General features: G+C 44.0%; 1 protein-coding gene across 2 annotated transcripts in view; it reads left to right on the top strand.

Moving 5' to 3' along the window:
- The first annotated feature begins 424 nt into the window (after positions 1 to 424).
- The window catches only part of LOC115140222 (palmitoyltransferase ZDHHC8B-like), a 116,661-nt gene continuing 90,834 nt past the window's right edge, over positions 425 to 26,251 (top strand). For both annotated transcript variants that reach the window (XM_029678439.2, XM_029678440.2), the window contains exon 1: positions 425 to 734. In XM_029678439.2, the coding sequence (XP_029534299.2) occupies positions 631 to 734 (104 nt within the window). In that variant the 5' untranslated portion in view covers positions 425 to 630. The remainder of the gene's footprint in view (positions 735 to 26,251) is intronic.

The raw sequence follows: 26,251 nt of genomic DNA on the forward strand, positions 1-26,251 counted from the left end.
GGACAAAACTAACAAATTATTCACCATTAGAGGGCGCGCACAGCCCATGACAGATGCCAAAGACCTGAAAATTCAGCAGGGGAGCAGAGAGCTTGTGGAGGTCCTTATTATAATAAATAATAATAATCTCTTTTGGCTTTTCACTCTCTACCCTGACAGTAGGGCCAAAGTCAAAAGGAATGTATATGTAAAACAAGTTGCATGAAACGATAGTGATGAGTGACTGGTTTAGACATGCAACATTTAAAAAAAAAAAAAATTAAATATATAAAATCCGATTTGAGGGTGAATAAAACGTGTGGCCCCTGGCTGTAACCTAAGCATCCCATCACAGTCCTCTTCGTTTTGCATTAAACTAGGTTTAAAATATATTATATTGTTATCTTCAACCTAGGCTCCACCTTTCAAGCGGTTTTGTGACCTCACTCGTGGGCTGGATTGCTAGAGTGGGATTTCTAGTCTTTCGGAGCGCAGTATATTTTTGCTTGACTATCTTTGGATCTGTGTGCGTTTAACAGTAATAAAGACATATTTTCTGAATCGGTAAATGTAGATATTTCAGACTGGATCTTTACATCTGTATACCGTCTCCAATTGGAATAAATAATTGAGGAATGTGGAAATTACAGAATGCCCAACAGCGTTGGAAAGAGATTTAAACCCACCAAATACATCCCGGTATCTACTGCTGCCACTTTTCTTGTGGGATCCACCACCTTATTCTTCGTTTTTACGTAAGTTTTATCCTTGTTTAAGTCATACATGCTTCTGCTAATAGTCTACACATAATAAAGCGTCCTCGTTAGTATCAGTCCTAGCCTAGGTCCAATGATCTGGTGGTAGCCAATGGCTATTACTGTTAGAAGTTTTTGTTGGAGGTTTAGACTGCTTTTTCGGGTCGGTCTTTATGCTGTTATGAATGGTTTACTCAAACGTTTTGACTGTGCACGGGACATGTTATTATTGTCTTGTACTCGTTTTGGTAACAATGTTTACGTGTGTCGAGACATTATTGTAGAAACTCCTTTGTGGCATGTAGGCCAACTTTAGGCTATATTTGTTTCCCAAATTCATTTTTTTCTAGAATAAACGTCATTGGACACCCCACTCAAGCTTGAAGTAGCCTAGGAGGTAGGCACATAGCGGGTATAGGTTACCATGCAGCCGTAGTCCGCCATACTTGCCAGCTAGTTTCTCCTTTAGTTCTACGGGAAAAACAAGCAACGGAGCAGCGAATAAATATTGTTGCAGCTGGTAGCTTGGGTTATGGATGAGTTCAATATCGAATAGGAATACTGCCTCTCCTTCGAAATCTACATCTAAGTGTTTAACGGGACATTTACTCCTGTCACTCATGTGCATGCGCTCTGAAGGTTGTAGGGTTTCGAGCGGTACCGCTGCACCTTCATTATGGAAATGTATGTGGTTTACAATGAGTGATGTTTTTCTGAAGGTTCTTTTTTCCCACCCTGATTTGTTTTGTTCTAGACGCGCACACACACGTTCCCACGTCATGGATTGCATCCCTGATTGACCCTGTGATCTATTTTAAATGCATAATTTATAGACCGGTTTATAATCTGATTGTAACATTTGGAGTACAGCCTAGGCCTGCTGCAAATTTGAATCTGCACTTAGATTTACAGCGGAGTCTATTTGCTTATGGAGACTAGTGGTTTGACTGAACTGGTGAGATGTATTGTCTATTTTGTGGTTAAATAGGTGTCACTTTCTACTCTGGCTGGTTTAGAGAGACTGTAAAGTGAAGCTTTGCCACACCGCATTACATGTTATTTGTCCTACACCTGTTGTGTGACTCATATGTTTTGCTAAAAGGACCATCAGATGTTCTCATGCAGTCACGATGTGATAAATAAATCATCAGATGTAACGTTATTTCATGTGATGATTATGATATCAGCCTTTATTCCATGACACTGTTCTCCTTCCTGCTGTTAAAAGCAGCTGTTTAAAAGGGAAACTGGTGCATGTAATTATTAGCAGACAACAAATAGAAAATCATCAAAAAAACAACAACAGAAGCAACGTAAAGCAAATGGTTTCAAATGTTGCCCAGACTAAACTATTCAGGGTGTAGCATGTCGTTTGTACTGGGGGTTAATGGTTTAGATTAAAGGAAACCTATGGACTTGGCTTGCCCTGTTGCCCAGACTAAACTATTCAGGGTGTAGCATGGCGTTTGTACTGGGGGTTAATGGTTTAGATTAAAGGAAACCTATGGACTTGGCTTGCCCTGTTGCCCAGACTAAACTATTCAGGGTGTAGAATGGCGTTTGTACTGGGGGTTAATGGTTTAGATTAAAGGAAACCTATGGACTTGGCTTGCCCTGTTGCCCAGACTAAACTATTCAGGGTGTAGAATGGCGTTTGTACTGGGGGTTAATGGTTTAGATTAAAGGAAACCTATGGACTTGGCTTGCCCTGTTGCCCAGACTAAACTATTCAGGGTGTAGCATGGCGTTTGTACTGGGGGTTAATGATTTAGATTAAAGGAAACCTATGGACTTGGCTTGCCCTGTTGCCCAGACTAAACTATTCAGGGTGTAGCATGGCGTTTGTACTGGGGGTTAATGGTTTAGATTAAAGGAAACCTATGGACTTGGCTTGCCCTGTTGCCCAGACTAAACTATTCAGGGTGTAGCATGGCGTTTGTACTGGGGGTTAATGGTTTAGATTAAAGGAAACCTATGGACTTGGCTTGCCCTGTTGCCCAGACTAAACTATTCAGGGTGTAGAATGGCGTTTGTACTGGGGGTTAATGGTTTAGATTAAAGGAAACCTATGGACTTGGCTTGCCCTGTTGCCCAGACTAAACTATTCAGGGTGTAGAATGGCGTTTGTACTGGGGGTTAATGGTTTAGATTAAAGGAAACCTATGGACTTGGCTTGCCCTGTTGCCCAGACTAAACTATTCAGGGTGTAGCATGGCGTTTGTACTGGGGGTTAATGGTTTAGATTAAAGGAAACCTATGGACTTGGCTTGCCCTGTTGCCCAGACTAAACTATTCAGGGTGTAGCATGGCGTTTGTACTGGGGTTAATGGTTTAGATTAAAGGAAACCTATGGACTTGGCTTGCCCTGTTGCCCAGACTAAACTATTCAGGGTGTAGCATGGCGTTTGTACTGGGGTTAATGGTTTAGATTAAAGGAAACCTATGGACTTGGCTTGCCCTGTTGCCCAGACTAAACTATTCAGGGTGTAGAATGGCGTTTGTACTGGGGGTTAATGGTTTAGATTAAAGGAAACCTATGAACTTGAACTTGGCTTGCCCTGTTGCCCAGACTAAACTATTCAGGGTGTAGCATGGCGTTTGTACTGGGGGTTAATGGTTTAGATTAAAGGAAACCTATGGACTTGGCTTGCCCTGTTGCCCAGACTAAACTATTCAGGGTGTAGCATGGCGTTTGTACTGGGGGTTAATGGTTTAGATTAAAGGAAACCTATGGACTTGGCTTGCCCTGTTGCCCAGACTAAACTATTCAGGGTGTAGCATGGCGTTTGTACTGGGGTTAATGGTTTAGATTAAAGGAAACCTATGGACTTGGCTTGCCCTGTTGCCCAGACTAAACTATTCAGGGTGTAGCATGGCGTTTGTACTGGGGGTTAATGGTTTAGATTAAAGGAAACCTATGGACTTGGCTTGCCCTGTTGCCCAGACTAAACTATTCAGGGTGTAGAATGGCGTTTGTACTGGGGTTAATGGTTTAGATTAAAGGAAACCTATGGACTTGGCTTGCCCTGTTGCCCAGACTAAACTATTCAGGGTGTAGAATGGCGTTTGTACTGGGGGTTAATGGTTTAGATTAAAGGAAACCTATGGACATGGCTTGCCCTGTTGCCCAGACTAAACTATTCAGGGTGTAGCATGGCGTTTGTACTGGGGGTTAATGGTTTAGATTAAAGGAAACCTATGGACTTGGCTTGCCCTGTTGCCCAGACTAAACTATTCAGGGTGTAGAATGGCGTTTGTACTGGCGGTTAATGGTTTAGATTAAAGGAAACCTATGGACTTGGCTTGCCCTGTTGCCCAGACTAAACTATTCAGGGTGTAGCATGGCGTTTGTACTGGGGGTTAATGGTTTAGATTAAAGGAAACCTATGGACTTGGCTTTCCCTGTTGCCCAGACTAAACTATTCAGGGTGTAGCATGGCGTTTGTACTGGGGGTTAATGGTTTAGATTAAAGGAAACCTATGGACTTGGCTTGCCCTGTTGCCCAGACTAAACTATTCAGGGTGTAGCATGGCGTTTGTACTGGGGTTAATGGTTTAGATTAAAGGAAACCTATGGACTTGGCTTGCCCTGTTGCCCAGACTAAACTATTCAGGGTGTAGAATGGCGTTTGTACTGGGGGTTAATGGTTTAGATTAAAGGAAACCTATGGACTTGGCTTGCCCTGTTGCCCAGACTAAACTATTCAGGGTGTAGCATGGCGTTTGTACTGGGGGTTAATGGTTTAGATTAAAGGAAACCTATGGACTTGGCTTGCCCTGTTGCCCAGACTAAACTATTCAGGGTGTAGAATGGCGTTTGTACTGGGGGTTAATGGTTTAGATTAAAGGAAACCTATGGACTTGGCTTGCCCTGTTGCCCAGACTAAACTATTCAGGGTGTAGCATGGCGTTTGTACTGGGGGTTAATGGTTTAGATTAAAGGAAACCTATGGACTTGGCTTGCCCTGTTGCCCAGACTAAACTATTCAGGGTGTAGCATGGCGTTTGTACTGGGGTTAATGGTTTAGATTAAAGGAAACCTATGGACTTGGCTTGCCCTGTTGCCCAGACTAAACTATTCAGGGTGTAGCATGGCGTTTGTACTGGGGGTTAATGGTTTAGATTAAAGGAAACCTATGGACTTGGCTTGCCCTGTTGCCCAGACTAAACTATTCAGGGTGTAGAATGGCGTTTGTACTGGGGGTTAATGGTTTAGATTAAAGGAAACCTATGAACTTGGCTTGCCCTGTTGCCCAGACTAAACTATTCAGGGTGTAGCATGGCGTTTGTACTGGGGGTTAATGGTTTAGATTAAAGGAAACCTATGGACTTGGCTTGCCCTGTTGCCCAGACTAAACTATTCAGGGTGTAGCATGGCGTTTGTACTGGGGGTTAATGGTTTAGATTAAAGGAAACCTATGGACTTGGCTTGCCCTGTTGCCCAGACTAAACTATTCAGGGTGTAGCATGGCGTTTGTACTGGGGGTTAATGGTTTAGATTAAAGGAAACCTATGGACTTGGCTTGCCCTGTTGCCCAGACTAAACTATTCAGGGTGTAGCATGGCGTTTGTACTGGGGGTTAATGGTTTAGATTAAAGGAAACCTATGGACTTGGCTTGCCCTGTTGCCCAGACTAAACTATTCAGGGTGTAGAATGGCGTTTGTACTGGGGGTTAATGGTTTAGATTAAAGGAAACCTATGGACTTGGCTTGCCCTGTTGCCCAGACTAAACTATTCAGGGTGTAGAATGGCGTTTGTACTGGGGGTTAATGGTTTAGATTAAAGGAAACCTATGGACATGGCTTGCCCTGTTGCCCAGACTAAACTATTCAGGGTGTAGCATGGCGTTTGTACTGGGGGTTAATGGTTTAGATTAAAGGAAACCTATGGACTTGGCTTGCCCTGTTGCCCAGACTAAACTATTCAGGGTGTAGAATGGCGTTTGTACTGGCGGTTAATGGTTTAGATTAAAGGAAACCTATGGACTTGGCTTGCCCTGTTGCCCAGACTAAACTATTCAGGGTGTAGCATGGCGTTTGTACTGGGGGTTAATGGTTTAGATTAAAGGAAACCTATGGACTTGGCTTTCCCTGTTGCCCAGACTAAACTATTCAGGGTGTAGCATGGCGTTTGTACTGGGGGTTAATGGTTTAGATTAAAGGAAACCTATGGACTTGGCTTGCCCTGTTGCCCAGCAATCTAGATTGGAGTGTCAACAACAACTCCCTGGTTCCTCCCTGGCTGTAAGAGGCTTTGCATAGACAAATGGTTAGATGAAGAAGTAGGCTAATGCTGTCGCCCTGATGTGCTAGTTGTATGCATTGTCACCACAGTAGCTGATACAGTGCTGTGGAAAACTTCGGAGGTCCCTCTCCAATCTTCCAGACCTCGGTTTTTCTGCCCAGCTTCTCTATTGCAGCAGGGGTTCCAGTCAAGCTGTGTTCAGGGCCAGATAGATGGGCCAATCATTGACCCCCAACAGATGGGTAAGGATTAGGATTTTACCCTGGTGTTGCTTTGCTCTTTGATTTCTCATGCAGTTACATATTCAGAGGATTTGCCCATGTATAACGGAACCCCCTGGGGTGGAATAACTGTACACATCCACACTAAAATATGTGGGGCACACATGTTTTACACAATAGGGAAAGGGGGACACCTAGTCAGTTGTCCAACTAAATGTATTCAACTGAAATGTGTCTTCCGCATTTAACCCAACCCCTCTTAATCAGAGAGGTGCAGGGGGCTGCCATAATCAATATCCACGTCTTCGGCGCCCGGGGAACAGTGGGTGAACTGTCTTGCTCAGGGGCAAAACGACATATTTCTACCTTGTCAGCTCAGGGATTCGATCCAGCAACCTTCCAGTTACTGGCCCAACGCTCTAACCACAATTCTCCTCAATACTCCTTAATAAACCGCAATGCAAAACAACATTCCACAGTGCACCACACCACAACACAACACACAGCAGGAGACCACATATATGAAGCCCCACGTAAACTATGTTGAAAGACCTGTGAGCCATCTCCCTTCTCCCAGCCATAGAGTGAGTCATTGTGGGCCATGTGATTGCCAGCTCTTCACACAAATGTCATATCAGGCATGGAGGAAGACACTGTGTGAATAGTATAAGTGCCAGCTGAGCTCTTGCCCAGTGTTACTGTTACTGCTGTGCCTGGCTTGTCTGTCAGTGGCTTTACAGTGTCTGTCCTCCACGACCACAATATGATTCACTCATAAGGCTCATAATGCCATGTGATGTAGGTCCAGCTTCTGGTATTTCTCCAGAAACAAGATGTACTATAACGTTGGACTGGGTGCTGACACAAACACTTTGTATAACGTCTTTCCCCATGCCCTTGACCAAATGCCCATTGTCTAATACATTGTCCAATACATTCTACCTGCCATTGATAAAAATGCAGAAGCTAACTCTGTCGAAGACTGATATCCCCTTTTTAAAGGGGGGTGAGATGGAGGGGGGTGACACTATCAATTGATCATGCGGATGGGTACTGCTTTCAGCAGTTTTTATGGCAATGTGTTATAGAAGAGGTGGCTGATTGTGTATTGAGGCAAAATATCTCCCAGGGAGTCATGTAAGTACACATTGGCAAGGGAGCCAGAGCAACGTGGACAGACAGAGAAATCTAATCTTTGACTTCCACATCTGTTTCCTCCTTTACAATATAGATTTATTTAAACGTGGCGATACTCAAAGTTGTCCAGTAGACTCCATTGTTTCCTGATTAATTGCTCTCTTTTCCTCCATGACCACTATTACTCTGCTGGTATGGGCAATGTTCGATCCAATGTCCATACTAGAATACCACTTAGAATGCCCAATACATTGCTTCATTCTAACTATATATTATGCTGGTGTGGACATTATAACAAAAATCGGTCATTGTGAAAGTTATGTTCAAGTGTATAATGATACATTAGGATGTCATAGAGCAAACCAGGGGAGTCTTTAATCTCATACAGTACTTACTCACCACAACATGATGGGGTGGTGGTGAGGGCTGGATAGATGGATTAATTCCAATATACAGGGCTAAGTGCTTGATATTTCCTGGTGTCTGTGGTGTTTTAAAACATTCTGGTAATCTATTCTCTACCACATTAATTGAACTTTTAGGATAGTAATTAAATGTACATCCCCAATGATCTTAATCCAAATGACATCGATTCCCTAAATAGTTGGCTCTGGTCAACAGTAGTGCACTTTATAGGGAATAGGGTGCCATTTGGGACACAGCTGTGTGTGTTTACGCAGCACTGCTGCTGTCCTCTCTCTTTATTGGGAGGTTCAGTAAACACTACTGCTGTCCCCTCTCTCTTTATTGGGAGGTTCAGTAAGCACTGCGGCTATCCTCTCTCTTTATTGGGAGGTTCAGTAAGCACTGCTGCTGTCCTCTCTTTATTGGGAGGTTCAGTAAACACTACTGCTGTCCCCTCTCTCTTTATTGGGAGGTTCAGTAAGCACTGCGGCTATCCTCTCTCTTTATTGGGAGGTTCAGTAAGCACTGCTGCTGTCCTCTCTCTTTATTGGGCGGTTCAGTAAGCACTGCTGCTGTCCTCTCTTTATTGGGAGGTTCAGTAAGCACTGCTGCTGTCCTCTCTCTTTATTGGGAGGTTCAGTAAGCACTGCTGCTGTCCTCTCTCTTTATTGGGAGGTTCAGTAAGCACTGCTGCTGTCCTCTCTCTTTATTGGGAGGTTCAGTAAGCACTGCTGCTGTCCTCTCTCTTTATTGGGAGGTTCAGTAAGCACTGCTGCTGTCCTCTCTCTTTATTGGGAGGTTCAGTAAGCACTGCTGCTGTCCTCTCTCTTTATTGGGAGGTTCAGTAAGCACTGCTGCTGTCCTCTCTCTTTATTGGGAGGTTCAGTAAGCACTGCTGCTGTCCTCTCTCTTTATTGGGAGGTTCAGTAAGCACTACTGCTGTCCCCTCTCTCTTTATTGGGAGGTTCAGTAAGCACTGCTGCTGTTCAATTCATTAGTGTCACTAAGTACCGCATATTAGATACCATGAGAGCCCAGATCTCCACTCTCCTATAGTATATTAATGTGTTTGATTGTGGGTCTCGCTGTGGATTTGATGTTAGTTCAGTAATTGAATCTACATTGTTTGTTTTGATATGGGCAAAGTGATATCAGCAGCGTTTGTTTGATATCATTTTAAAGGATATAAGCCTTCTGTATTAACATAGCATGATGGCATTTGGGCTGTCTGTCTGGTTTGCTAAATCACCCACCTTGTTCTTTGTGTTGTTTACATTTTGAATATCTCATCCTCTTTTAGATTATCACTAGACTTCAGATTTTGCTCTCGTTCTCTCCGTCTCTGTCTCTCTCTCCATCCGTGCAGCTTTTCTATTCTGTCACTACTCTGGAAAGAGCAGAGCTCTCCTTCCTCATGCAGTGTCACAGTGAGTTAACATCAGAGATGAAGATAACAGGATTGATATACTGCCGATAACATGAGAGCGATAGGTTATAGGGGACACGTCAGTCTTCTGTGTCATATAGATGCTGATAATCTCACTGAGATCCGCAATGCCAAAGTGATTCATAAAATCACTACACAACTGCCTGTCCTCAGGTTTGGGTAGATACACCATTGAAAATGCTTTTACCAGGTCTGGGTCTGTGGCTAGTCGTGTCAGATTAAATAGCAATACAATTTCATCCATATTTCCTCTTTTACAAGCAGCACCTCAGGCTATGGAGTGGTCTGGTAGATGAATTTGGTGCTGGGTTGTGCTGTTCTCTCTCTTTCTCTCAAAGGGCTCCTCCCAGTCATGTACTATCATACAGCAAGAACATGGGAGGAATGAAGATGACTCACAGGTCGATATAAATGCAATGTTGGTTGTATTGTGCAGTTAATTCTACTCCCCTTCAATAACATGGAAAATAATTGTTTTAATTGTGTATATACCTTATTAGTTCTCATTAATGTTGGCTCCCTCGTGGAGATTACTAATCTCTGCATGGTCATTGAGACTTTAACCCCACTCTTTTTCACTACACTATATTCTTTCTATCACAGTTTATTTTTTATCAGGAATGTGATGTCTGATTGTGTTTGTAATCTACATCATGTCTATACTTTAAAAGGAACAGTCTCTAGTTGTTTGATGGCTGATGGACCAATCCCAAATCTTGAAACGGACTATATTTTTTTTAATCAATCATGAAATAACTATGTACTGTTGCTCATACAGTAAGATACGATGAACTGTAATTCCTCCTTATCAAATGTCTTGGGGCTGAATACAGTCATCAGATTTGGCAACATACACAGAAACCATAGAGTTCAATTTTAAGGTAAAGGTTTACATAACCTCTTTAATTAACACTGACTGTTCCCCTCCACAATTTATAGATGGGTAGTGTATGGTCTCATGCTATAGATGGGTAGTGTATGGTCTCATGCTATAGATGGGTAGTGTATGGTCTCATGCTATGGATGGGTAGTGTATGGTCTCATGCTATAGATGGGTAGTGTATGGTCTCATGCTATGGATGGGTTGTGTATGGTCTCATGCTATGGATGGGTGGTGTATGGTCTCATGCTATGGATGGGTGGTGTATGGTCTCATGCTATAGATGGGTTGTGTATGGTATCATGCCATAAAAAAAAATGTATATATATTTTTGACCTTTATTTAACTAGGCAAGTCAGTTAAGAACACAATCTTATTTTCAATGACGGCCTAGGAACAGTGGGTTAACTGCCTGTTCAGGGGCAGAACGGCATATTTGTACTTTGTCAGCTCGGGGGTTTGAACTTGCAACCTTTCGGTTACTAGTCCAACGCTCTAACCACTTGGCTACCCTGCCGCCACATGGGTGGTGTATAGCCTCATGCTATAGATGGGTGGTGTATGGCCTCATGCTATAGATGGGTGGTGTATGGTCTCATGCTATAGATGGGTTGTGTATGGTCTCATGCTATAGATGAGTGGTGTATGGTCTCATGCTATAGATGAGTGGTGTATGGTCTCATGCTATAGATGGGTAGTGTATGGTCTCATGCTATAGATGGGTTGTGTATGGTCTCATGCTATAGATGGGTGGTGTATGGCCTCATGCTATACATGGTGATGTATGGCCTCATGCTATACATGGGTGGTGTATGGCCTCAAGCTATACATGGGTGGTGTATGGCCTCATGCTATACATGGGTGGTGTATGGCCTCATGCTATACATGGGTGGTGTATGGCCTCATGCTATACATGGTGGTGTATGGTCTCATGCTATAGATGGTGGTGTATGGCCTCATGCTATACATGGGTGGTGTATGGCCTCAAGCTATACATGGTTGGTGTATGGCCTCATGCTATACATGGTGGTGTATGGCCTCATGCTATACATGGTGGTGTATGGCCTCATGCTATACATGGGTGGTGTATGGCCTCAAGCTATACATGGTTGGTGTATGGCCTCATGCTATACATGGTGGTGTATGGCCTCATGCTATACATGGTGGTGTATGGCCTCATGCTATACATGGGTTGTGTATGGTCTCATGCTATGGATGGGTGGTGTATGGTCTCATGCTATGGATGGGTGGTGTATGGTCTCATGCTATAGATGGGTTGTGTATGGTATCATGCCATAAAAAAAAATGTATATATATTTTTGACCTTTATTTAACTAGGCAAGTCAGTTAAGAACACAATCTTATTTTCAATGACGGCCTAGGAACAGTGGGTTAACTGCCTGTTCAGGGGCAGAACGGCATATTTGTACTTTGTCAGCTCGGGGGTTTGAACTTGCAACCTTTCGGTTACTAGTCCAACGCTCTAACCACTTGGCTACCCTGCCGCCACATGGGTGGTGTATAGCCTCATGCTATAGATGGGTGGTGTATGGCCTCATGCTATAGATGGGTGGTGTATGGTCTCATGCTATAGATGGGTTGTGTATGGTCTCATGCTATAGATGAGTGGTGTATGGTCTCATGCTATAGATGAGTGGTGTATGGTCTCATGCTATAGATGGGTAGTGTATGGTCTCATGCTATAGATGGGTTGTGTATGGTCTCATGCTATAGATGGGTGGTGTATGGCCTCATGCTATACATGGTGATGTATGGCCTCATGCTATACATGGGTGGTGTATGGCCTCAAGCTATACATGGGTGGTGTATGGCCTCATGCTATACATGGGTGGTGTATGGCCTCATGCTATACATGGGTGGTGTATGGCCTCATGCTATACATGGTGGTGTATGGTCTCATGCTATAGATGGTGGTGTATGGCCTCATGCTATACATGGGTGGTGTATGGCCTCAAGCTATACATGGTTGGTGTATGGCCTCATGCTATACATGGTGGTGTATGGCCTCATGCTATACATGGTGGTGTATGGCCTCATGCTATACATGGGTGGTGTATGGCCTCATCTCATCCATACTTTGTAATTGAGGGATTCAATAGAAACATAAGGATGATTATGTTAGCTTGAGTCTCTGATTTACATGAGGTAGGCCTGTAGATCAATGTAATTTCTATTGTATTTATTTTATACTATCTAGAGTTCATGCGTTTTGTTTGTTTGCTTCTGTAGGGAAACTGACAAACACAAAAAATTAGTTGAAGATTAGTTTTTCCACTGACGATGAAGAGAGAAATGGCATCAATACAACAAAACACCAAAGACTTATTTCAAACAATAGACAGTGTGATGACTCCCTCTGACTCTTTCTCCGATGGGGGTTTACACACTCCAAGATGGATACATCTCCTATATATTTTTTTACTGCAGGCTATGTGACAGTAATTAGATCAAATGTATATTTCAGACCAGGAGTTTTGATATAATATAAAGGCAAGCTCCCAAATTACTCTGTTAACATGGATATCAACCCATAATATGTAGTTATCGACTTCATCCTCCCAGCCTTCCCCTATCTCCCACCCCCCCACAGGGAGAGCAATATCCCAGTCGTTATAGTTCCCTCTCCTCCATAACCATGGCATGGTACTACCATAAATCATATCCCTCTCCTCCATAACCATGGCATGGTCGTACCATAAATCAGATCCCTCTCCTCCATAACCATGGCATGGTACTACCATAAATCATATCCCTCTCCTCCATAACCATGGCATGGTACTACCATAAATCAGATCCCTCTCCTCCATAACCATGGCATGGTACTACCATAAATCATATCCCTCTCCTCCATAACCATGGCATGGTACTACCATAAATCATATCCCTCTCCTCCATAACCATGGCATGGTACTACCATAAATCAGATCCCTCTCCTCCATAACCATGGCATGGTACTACCATAAATCAGATCCCTCTCCTCCATAACCATTGTATGGTACTACCATAAATCAGATCCCTCTCCTCCATAACCATGGCATGGTACTACCATAAATCAGATCCCTCTCCTCCATAACCATGGCATGGTACTACCATAAATCATATCCCTCTCCTCCATAACCATGGCATGGTACTAGCATAAATCAGATCCCTCTCCTCCATAACCATGGCATGGTACTACCATAAATCAGATCCCTCTCCTCCATAACCATGGCATGGTACTACCATAAATCAGATCCCTCACCATGCATAACCATGGCATGGTACTACCATAAATCAGATCCCTCTCCTCCATAACCATGGCATGGTACTAGCATAAATCAGTTCCCTCTCCTCCATAACCATGGCATGGTAGTACCATAAATCAGATCCCTCTCCTCCATAACCATGGCATGGTACTACCATAAATCAGATCCCTCTCCTCCATAACCATGGCATGGTACTACCATAAATCAGATCCCTCTCCTCCATAACCATGGCATGGTACTACCATAAATCAGATCCCTCTCCTCCATAACCATGGCATGGTACTACCATAAATCAGATCCCTCTCCTCCATAACCATGGCATGGTACTACCATAAATCAGATCCCTCTCCTCCATAACCATGGCATGGTACTACCATAAATCATATCCCTCTCCTCCATAACCATGGCATGGTACTACCATAAATCAGATCCCTCTCCTCCATAACCATGGCATGGTACTACCATAAATCATATCCCTCTCCTCCATAACCATGGCATGGTACTACCATAAATCAGTTCCCTCTCCTCCATAACCATGGCATGGTACTAGCATAAATCAGATCCCTCTCCTCCATAACCATGGCATGGTACTAGCATAAATCATATCCCTCTCCTCCATAACCATGGCATGGTACTAGCATAAATCATATCCCTCTCCTCCATAACCATGGCATGGTACTACCATAAATCAGATCCCTCTCCTCCATAACCATGGCATGGTACTACCATAAATCAGATCCCTCTCCTCCATAACCATGGCATGGTACTACCATAAATCATATCCCTCTCCTCCATAACCATGGCATGGTACTACCATAAATCATATCCCTCTCCTCCATAACCATGGCATGGTACTAGCATAAATCATATCCCTCTCCTCCATAACCATGGCATGGTACTACCATAAATCAGATCCCTCACCATGCATAACCATGGCATGGTACTACCATAAATCAGATCCCTCTCCTCCATAACCATGGCATGGTACTACCATAAATCAGATCCCTCACCATGCATAACCATGGCATGGTACTACCATAAATCAGATCCCTCTCCTCCATAACCATGGCATGGTACTACCATAAATCATATCCCTCTCCTCCATAACCATGGCATGGTACTACCATAAATCAGATCCCTCACCATGCATAACCATGGCATGGTACTAGCATAAATCAGATCCCTCTCCTCCATAACCATGGCATGGTACTAGCATAAATCAGATCCCTCTCCTCCATAACCATGGCATGGTACTACCATAAATCAGTTCCCTCTCCTCCATAACCATGGCATGGTACTAGCATAAATCATATCCCTCTCCTCCATAACCATGGCATGGTACTAGCATAAATCAGATCCCTCTCCTCCATAACCATGGCATGGTACTAGCATAAATCAGATCCCTCTCCTCCATAACCATGGCATGGTACTAGCATAAATCAGATCCCTCTCCTCCATAACCATGGCATGGTACTAGCATAAATCAGATCCCTCTCCTCCATAACCATGGCATGGTACTAGCATAAATCATATCCCTCTCCTCCATAACCATGGCATGGTACTAGCATAAATCAGATCCCTCTCCTCCATAACCATGGCATGGTACTAGCATAAATCATATCCCTCTCCTCCATAACCATGGCATGGTACTAGCATAAATCAGTTCCCTCTCCTCCATAACCATGGCATGGTACTAGCATAAATCAGATCCCTCTCCTCCATAACCATGGCATGGTACTACCATAAATCATATCCCTCTCCTCCATAACCATGGCATGGTACTAGCATAAATCATATCCCTCTCCTCCATAACCATGGCATGGTACTACCATAAATCATATCCCTCGCCATGCATAACCATGGCATGGTACTACCATAAATCATATCCCTCTCCTCCATAACCATGGCATGGTACTACCATAAATCAGATCCCTCACCATGCATAACCATGGCATGGTACTAGCATAAATCAGATCCCTCTCCTCCATAACCATGGCATGGTACTAGCATAAATCAGATCCCTCTCCTCCATAACCATGGCATGGTACTACCATAAATCAGTTCCCTCTCCTCCATAACCATGGCATGGTACTAGCATAAATCATATCCCTCTCCTCCATAACCATGGCATGGTACTAGCATAAATCAGATCCCTCTCCTCCATAACCATGGCATGGTACTAGCATAAATCAGATCCCTCTCCTCCATAACCATGGCATGGTACTAGCATAAATCAGATCCCTCTCCTCCATAACCATGGCATGGTACTAGCATAAATCAGATCCCTCTCCTCCATAACCATGGCATGGTACTAGCATAAATCATATCCCTCTCCTCCATAACCATGGCATGGTACTAGCATAAATCAGATCCCTCTCCTCCATAACCATGGCATGGTACTAGCATAAATCATATCCCTCTCCTCCATAACCATGGCATGGTACTACCATAAATCAGTTCCCTCTCCTCCATAACCATGGCATGGTACTAGCATAAATCATATCCCTCTCCTCCATAACCATGGCATGGTACTACCATACATCAGTTCCCTCTCCTCCATAACCATGGCATGGTACTACCATAAATCAGATCCCTCTCCTCCATAACCATGGCATGGTACTACCATAAATCAGATCCCTCTCCTCCATAACCATGGCATGGTACTACCATAAATCAGATCCCTCTCCTCCATAACCATGGCATGGTACTACCATAAATCAGATCCCTCTCCTCCATAACCATGGCATGGTACTAGCATAAATCAGATCCCTCTCCTCCATAACCATGGCATGGTACTACCATAAATCATATCCCTCTCCTCCATAACCATGGCATGGTACTAGCATAAATCATATCCCTCTCCTCCATAACCATGGCATGGTACTACCATAAATCATATCCCTCACCATGCATAACCATGGCATGGTACTACCATAAATCAGATCCCTCTCCTCCATAACCATGGCATGGTACTACCATAAATCAGATCCCTCACCATGCATAACCATGGCATGGTACTACCATAAATCAGATCCCTCTCCTCCATAACCATGGCATGGTACTAGCATAAATCAGATCCCTCTCCTCCATAACCATGGCATGGTACTAGCATAAATCATATCCCTCTCCTCCATAACCATGGCATGGTACTACCATAAATCAGTTCCCTCTCCTCCATAACCATGGCATGGTACTAGCATAAATCAGATCCCTCTCCTCCATAACCATGGCATGGTACTACCATAAATCATATCCCTCTCCTCCATAACCATGGCATGGTACTAGCGTAAATCATATCCCTCTCCTCCATAACCATGGCATGGTACTACCATAAATCAGATCCCTCGCCATGCATAACCATGGCATGGTACTACCATAAATCATATCCCTCTCCTCCATAACCATGGCATGGTACTACCATAAATCAGATCCCTCACCATGCATAACCATGGCATGGTACTAGCATAAATCAGATCCCTCTCCTCCATAACCATGGCATGGTACTAGCATAAATCAGATCCCTCTCCTCCATAACCATGGCATGGTACTACCATAAATCAGTTCCCTCTCCTCCATAACCATGGCATGGTACTAGCATAAATCATATCCCTCTCCTCCATAACCATGGCATGGTACTAGCATAAATCAGATCCCTCTCCTCCATAACCATGGCATGGTACTAGCATAAATCAGATCCCTCTCCTCCATAACCATGGCATGGTACTAGCATAAATCAGATCCCTCTCCTCCATAACCATGGCATGGTACTAGCATAAATCAGATCCCTCTCCTCCATAACCATGGCATGGTACTAGCATAAATCATATCCCTCTCCTCCATAACCATGGCATGGTACTAGCATAAATCAGATCCCTCTCCTCCATAACCATGGCATGGTACTAGCATAAATCATATCCCTCTCCTCCATAACCATGGCATGGTACTACCATAAATCAGTTCCTCTCCTCCATAACCATGGCATGGTACTAGCATAAATCATATCCCTCTCCTCCATAACCATGGCATGGTACTACCATACATCAGTTCCCTCTCCTCCATAACCATGGCATGGTACTACCATAAATCAGATCCCTCTCCTCCATAACAATGGCATGGTACTACCATAAATCAGATCCCTCTCCTCCATAACCATGGCATGGTACTACCATAAATCAGATCCCTCTCCTCCATAACCATGGCATGGTACTACCATAAATCAGATCCCTCTCCTCCATAACCATGGCATGGTACTAGCATAAATCAGATCCCTCTCCTCCATAACCATGGCATGGTACTACCATAAATCATATCCCTCTCCTCCATAACCATGGCATGGTACTAGCATAAATCATATCCCTCTCCTCCATAACCATGGCATGGTACTACCATAAATCATATCCCTCACCATGCATAACCATGGCATGGTACTACCATAAATCAGATCCCTCTCCTCCATAACCATGGCATGGTACTACCATAAATCAGATCCCTCACCATGCATAACCATGGCATGGTACTACCATAAATCAGATCCCTCTCCTCCATAACCATGGCATGGTACTACCATAAATCATATCCCTCTCCTCCATAACCATGGCATGGTACTACCATAAATCAGATCCCTCTCCTCCATAACCATGGCATGGTACTACCATAAATCATATCCCTCTCCTCCATAACCATGGCATGGTACTACCATAAATCAGATCCCTCTCCTCCATAACCATGGCATGGTACTACCATAAATCAGATCCCTCTCCTCCATAACCATGGCATGGTACTACCATAAATCATATCCCTCTCCTCCATAACCATGGCATGGTACTACCATAAATCATATCCCTCTCCTCCATAACCATGGCATGGTACTAGCATAAATCATATCCCTCTCCTCCATAACCATGGCATGGTACTACCATAAATCAGATCCCTCACCATGCATAACCATGGCATGGTACTACCATAAATCAGATCCCTCTCCTCCATAACCATGGCATGGTACTACCATAAATCAGATCCCTCACCATGCATAACCATGGCATGGTACTACCATAAATCAGATCCCTCTCCTCCATAACCATGGCATGGTACTACCATAAATCATATCCCTCTCCTCCATAACCATGGCATGGTACTACCATAAATCAGATCCCTCTCCTCCATAACCATGGCACTACCATAAATCAGATCCCTCTCCTCCATAACCATGGCATGGTACTACCATAAATCATATCCCTCTCCTCCATAACCATGGCATGGTACTACCATAAATCAGATCCCTCACCATGCATAACCATGGCATGGTACTAGCATAAATCAGATCCCTCTCCTCCATAACCATGGCATGGTACTACCATAAATCAGATCCCTCTCCTCCATAACCATGGCATGGTACTACCATAAATCAGTTCCCTCTCCTCCATAACCATGGCATGGTACTAGCATAAATCAGATCCCTCTCCTCCATAACCATGGCATGGTACTAGCATAAATCATATCCCTCTCCTCCATAACCATGGCATGGTACTACCATAAATCAGTTCCCTCTCCTCCATAACCATGGCATGGTACTACCATAAATCAGATCCCTCTCCTCCATAACCATGGCATGGTACTACCATAAATCATATCCCTCTCCTCCATAACCATGGCATGGTACTACCATAAATCATATCCCTCTCCTCCATAACCATGGCATGGTACTACCATAAATCAGATCCCTCTCCTCCATAACCATGGCATGGTACTACCATAAATCATATCCCTCTCCTCCATAACCATGGCATGGTACTACCATAAATCAGATCCCTCGCCATGCATAACCATGGCATGGTACTACCATAAATCAGATCCCTCTCCTCCATAACCATGGCATGGTACTACCATAAATCAGATCCCTCTCCTCCATAACCATGGCATGGTACTACCATAAATCAGATCCCTCTCCTCCATAACCATGGCATGGTACTACCATAAATCAGATCCCTCTCCTCCATAACCATGGCATGGTACTACCATAAATCAGATCCCTCACCATGCATAACCATGGCATGGTACTACCATAAATCAGATCCCTCTCCTCCATAACCATGGCATGGTACTACCATAAATCAGATCCCTCTCCTCCATAACCATGGCATGGTACTACCATAAATCAGATCCCTCTCCTCCATAACCATGGCATGGTACTACCATAAATCAGATCCTCTCCTCCATAACCATGGCATGGTACTACCATAAATCAGATCCCTCTCCTCCATAACCATGGCATGGTACTACCATAAATCAGATCCCTCACCATGCATAACCATGGCATGGTACTACCATAAATCAGATCCCTCTCCTCCATAACCATGGCATGGTACTACCATAAATCAGATCCCTCTCCTCCATAACCATGGCATGGTACTACCATAAATCAGATCCCTCTCCTCCATAACCATGGCATGGTACTACCATAAATCAGATCCCTCTCCTCCATAACCATGGCATGGTACTACCATAAATCAGTTCCCTCTCCTCCATAACCATGGCATGGTACTAGCATAAATCAGATCCCTCTCCTCCATAACCATGGCATGGTACTAGCATAAATCATATCCCTCTCCTCCATAACCATGGCATGGTACTACCATAAATCAGATCCCTCTCCTCCATAACCATGGCATGGTACTACCATAAATCATATCCCTCTCCTCCATAACCATGGCATGGTACTACCATAAATCATATCCCTCTCCTCCATAACCATGGCATGGTACTAGCATAAATCATATCCCTCTCCTCCATAACCATGGCATGGTACTACCATAAATCATATCCCTCTCCTCCATAACCATGGCATGGTACTACCATAAATCAGATCCCTCTCCTCCATAACCATGGCATGGTACTACCATAAATCATATCCCTCTCCTCCATAACCATGGCATGGTACTACCATAAATCAGATCCCTCTCCTCCATAACCATGGCATGGTACTACCATAAATCAGATCCCTCGCCATGCATAACCATGGCATGGTACTACCATAAATCACATCCCTCTCCTCCATAACCATGGCATGGTACTACCATAAATCAGTTCCCTCTCCTCCATAACCATGGCATGGTACTACCATAAATCAGATCCCTCTCCTCCATAACCATGTCATGGTACTACCATAAATCAGATCCCTCGCCATGCATAACCATGGCATGGTACTACCATAAATCAGATCCCTCTCCTCCATAACCATGGCATGGTACTACCATAAATCAGATCCCTCTCCTCCATAACCATGGCATGGTACTACCATAAATCAGATCCCTCTCCTCCATAACCATGGCATGGTACTACCATAAATCATATCCCTCTCCTCCATAACCATGGCATGGTACTACCATAAATCAGATCCCTCACCATGCATAACCATGGCATGGTACTACCATAAATCAGATCCCTCTCCTCCATAACCATGGCATGGTACTACCATAAATCAGATCCCTCACCATGCATAACCATGGCATGGTACTACCATAAATCAAATCCCTCACCATGCATAACCATGGCATGGTACTACCATAAATCAGATCCCTCTCCTCCATAACCATGGCATGGTACTACCATAAATCAGATCCCTCACCATGCATAACCATGGCATGGTACTACCATAAATCAGATCCCTCTCCTCCATAACCATGGCATGGTACTACCATAAATCAGATCCCTCACCATGCATAACCATGGCATGGTACTACCATAAATCAGATCCCTCTCCTCCATAACCATGGCATGGTACTACCATAAATCAGATCCCTCACCATGCATAACCATGGCATGGTACTAGCATAAATCAGATCCCTCTCCTCCATAACCATGGCATGGTACTAGCATAAATCAGATCCCTCTCCTCCATAACCATGGCATGGTACTACCATAAATCAGATCCCTCACCATGCATAACCATGGCATGGTACTAGCATAAATCATATCCCTCTCCTCCATAACCATGGCATGGTACTACCATAAATCAGATCCCTCTCCTCCATAACCATGGCATGGTACTACCATAAATCATATCCCTCTCCTCCATAACCATGGCATGGTACTAGCATAAATCATATCCCTCTCCTCCATAACCATGGCATGGTACTACCATAAATCAGATCCCTCACCATGCATAACCATGGCATGGTACTACCATAAATCAGATCCCTCTCCTCCATAACCATGGCATGGTACTACCATAAATCAGATCCCTCACCATGCATAACCATGGCATGGTACTACCATAAATCAGATCCCTCTCCTCCATAACCATGGCATGGTACTACCATAAATCATATCCCTCTCCTCCATAACCATGGCATGGTACTACCATAAATCAGATCCCTCTCCTCCATAACCATGGCATGGTACTACCATAAATCATATCCCTCTCCTCCATAACCATGGCATGGTACTACCATAAATCAGATCCTCTCCTCCATAACCATGGCATGGTACTACCATAAATCAGATCCCTCTCCTCCATAACCATGGCATGGTACTACCATAAATCAGATCCCTCTCCTCCATAACCATGGCATGGTACTACCATAAATCATATCCCTCTCCTCCATAACCATGGCATGGTACTAGCATAAATCATATCCCTCTCCTCCATAACCATGGCATGGTACTACCATAAATCAGATCCCTCACCATGCATAACCATGGCATGGTACTACCATAAATCAGATCCCTCTCCTCCATAACCATGGCATGGTACTACCATAAATCAGATCCCTCTCCTCCATAACCATGGCATGGTACTACCATAAATCAGATCCCTCTCCTCCATAACCATGGCATGGTACTACCATAAATCAGATCCCTCTCCTCCATAACCATGGCATGGTACTACCATAAATCATATCCCTCTCCTCCATAACCATGGCATGGTACTACCATAAATCAGATCCCTCACCATGCATAACCATGGCATGGTACTAGCATAAATCAGATCCCTCTCCTCCATAACCATGGCATGGTACTACCATAAATCAGATCCCTCTCCTCCATAACCATGGCATGGTACTACCATAAATCAGTTCCCTCTCCTCCATAACCATGGCATGGTACTAGCATAAATCAGATCCCTCTCCTCCATAACCATGGCATGGTACTAGCATAAATCATATCCCTCTCCTCCATAACCATGGCATGGTACTACCATAAATCAGTTCCTTCTCCTCCATAACCATGGCATGGTACTACCATAAATCAGATCCCTCTCCTCCATAACCATGGCATGGTACTACCATAAATCATATCCCTCTCCTCCATAACCATGGCATGGTACTAGCATAAATCATATCCCTCTCCTCCATAACCATGGCATGGTACTACCATAAATCATATCCCTCTCCTCCATAACCATGGCATGGTACTAGCATAAATCATATCCCTCTCCTCCATAACCATGGCATGGTACTACCATAAATCATATCCCTCTCCTCCATAACCATGGCATGGTACTAGCATAAATCATATCCCTCTCCTCCATAACCATGGCATGGTACTACCATAAATCATATCCCTCTCCTCCATAACCATGGCATGGTACTACCATAAATCAGATCCCTCTCCTCCATAACCATGGCATGGTACTACCATAAATCATATCCCTCTCCTCCATAACCATGGCATGGTACTACCGTAAATCAGATCCCTCTCCTCCATAACCATGGCATGGTACTACCATAAATCAGATCCCTCGCCATGCATAACCATGGCATGGTACTACCATAAATCATATCCCTCTCCTCCATAACCATGGCATGGTACTACCATAAATCAGTTCCCTCTCCTCCATAACCATGGCATGGTACTACCATAAATCAGATCCCTCTCCTCCATAACCATGGCATGGTACTACCATAAATCAGATCCCTCGCCATGCATAACCATGGCATGGTACTACCATAAATCAGATCCCCCTCCTCCTCCATAACCATGGCATGGTACTACCATAAATCAGATCCCTCTCCTCCATAACCATGGCATGGTACTACCATAAATCAGATCCCTCTCCATCCATAACCATGGCATGGTACTACCATAAATCATATCCCATAAATCTCCCCTCCATAACCATGGCATGGTACTACCATAAATCAGATCCCTCACCATGCATAACCATGGCATGGTACTACCATAAATCAGATCCCTCTCCTCCATAACCATGGCATGGTACTACCATAAATCAGATCCCTCACCATGCATAACCATGGCATGGTACTACCATAAATCAGATCCCTCTCCTCCATAACCATGGCATGGTACTACCATAAATCAGATCCCTCACCATGCATAACCATGGCATGGTACTAGCATAAATCAGATCCCTCTCCTCCATAACCATGGCATGGTACTAGCATAAATCAGATCCCTCTCCTCCATAACCATGGCATGGTACTAGCATAAATCAGATCCCTCACCATGCATAACCATGGCATGGTACTAGCATAAATCATATCCCTCTCCTCCATAACCATGGCATGGTACTACCATAAATCAGATCCCTCTCCTCCATAACCATGGCATGGTACTACCATAAATCAGATCCCTCTCCTCCATAACCATGGCATGGTACTAGCATAAATCAGATCCCTCTCCTCCATAACCATGGCATGGTACTACCATAAATCAGATCCCTCACCATGCATAACCATGGCATGGTACTACCATAAATCATATCCCTCTCCCCCATAACCATGGCATGGTACTAGCATAAATCATATCCCTCTCCTCCATAACCATGGCATGGTACTACCATAAATCAGATCCCTCTCCTCCATAACCATGGCATGGTACTACCATAAATCAGATCCCTCTCCTCCATAACCATGGCATGGTACTACCATAAATCAGATCCCTCGCTATGCATAACCATGGCATGGTACTACCATAAATCAGATCCCTCTCCTCCATAACCATGGCATGGTACTAGCATAAATCATATCCCTCTCCTCCATAACCATGGCATGGTGCTACCATAAATCAGTTCCCTCTCCTCCATAACCATGGCATGGTACTACCATAAATCAGATCCCTCTCCTCCATAACCATGGCATGGTACTACCATAAATCAGTTCCCTCTCCTCCATAACCATGGTATGTCCAGCTTTTGCTTCCCCACAGATAGATAGATGTCTTGGACCAGCCATTTCTTCATACCCCATAGCTAGACCCAACCAACCACAGCCTGTCTGCAGTGAGTCAGAGAGGGTTGACACAAGACAGACAAGCATGCCTTACATCTTCCCCCTACATTGGTATTGACGAGTGAATGAGGCCAGTGAATAAAAGGCTGGGTCATCTAATCTGATTCCATCCTAGCCTCCTGTCACTGACTGACAACTAGGTTAAGATAATGCTGACGGATCAGCTTCCCTGGTCGTGTCTGGCATCCTGAAAAGAGTAGGTTCCTCCTGCCTGGCAAAACACAGCCTCATGCCTACCCTCCATTACATGAACCACTGCCGTGCACAGGTTGTTATTGAAATGAGTGCTATATATAATTCTAATAAGATGTGGCAGCTAGGCATTTGAAATGGACTGGGTGTGTGCATGACTGTAAGTTATGTATACAGTAATTCCATCTGCGCCTGACCAAGTGCTTTTAACAAAGACTGATCTATGTTTTGTTGGTTTTGGCATTGATTTGAAAGCAGCAGAGGTTTAATCTGAATCATGTTTATATGTTTTGATCTGAGCCTTATTGGACTTTAAAATGATTTGATGGCTCAAACTGTTTTGCTGCTGCCCTATTTCTCCCCAACTTAGAGAGAAGACACAGCCTTATGTTGTGCTTGGGTTTTTGTGTGCCGTTTTGCATTCTGCCTTGAATGTGACAAACACAATGCCTCAAACAGTAGGGGGGAAATTCCTTTATTTTGCCATAATCTTTTATCTGTGTCGAAGCTAGGGAGAGCGCTTTTCTGCATTGCTACTTCAGAACTTTTCTTTTTATGTCTCTCTATTTGCCCTCAAGCTTTTTCTGAGCTCCGTCAAAAATAACTTGTGCCCTGTGATGCCATGGCTTGGCTAAATGAAGCCATCTGTATGTAGCCAGAGCAGCTCAAAGCAGCAGTGTGGCTGAAAAAGTGCGGGGAAGGGGAGTGAGGCACTTGGGACTGGAAGTACCCTTTCTGAGAACATGTGGGATTGATTTCGACCTCCAACCGCTCCCTCCCTGGGCGTCTCCTCCCTGTTTCCCCCTCTATTCACTGTTTGGCAGGTTCGTTACCGACCAGGAATAAGTTGAAATAGAGCTCTGCCTCTGACACCTCGTGCTAAAAGTGCCATTTATACAGAGATCGAAAGAAGGCCTGGAGTACAGCTGTGTCTGTCTCACAGTTATAAAAGGAGATGTGTGTAGGTAGAGGAGTGTAGCCTACGTCTCAAGTACTCCAGAGAACCATAGAAACAGACACAGGGGAGAAAGAGATAGATGGGCCGATCGAGTGTGGGGTTTTCATATCTTTGGCCATTTCGGTCCATCTTTAGAAGACCCCAGAGATGGGCACATCAGAAAGAGCTGTGGTACTCAGTCATCTTTAACAAGCAGAGTGACATACATGCGAGTGGTCATGAAGGGCTAGCCTCGCCACTCTAGGACCTCTGTTTGGCTTTGGCCTCAGCCTTTGTAGTAGTTCTGAGGAGCTCTTATAGCTACTGTCACATAGCTTTAGTCAGACAGACCTTTGGATAGTTCACAAATGGAAAGACAACAAATATACAGTGTAAATTCTGTCTTAAAATGCATGAGAAATGATCTGCCTAATGTCACCTGCACTTAGATTGAGATGTTGTCTGTCCACTCCACACATGCTCACAGAATCGAGATATTAATGCTGTTAATGATTGTTTTAATGGACTATGTTGAGC

The sequence above is a fragment of the Oncorhynchus nerka genome, linkage group LG13 (genome assembly GCF_034236695.1).
Source record: "Oncorhynchus nerka isolate Pitt River linkage group LG13, Oner_Uvic_2.0, whole genome shotgun sequence".
NCBI classification, from domain to species: Eukaryota; Metazoa; Chordata; class Actinopteri; order Salmoniformes; family Salmonidae; genus Oncorhynchus; species Oncorhynchus nerka.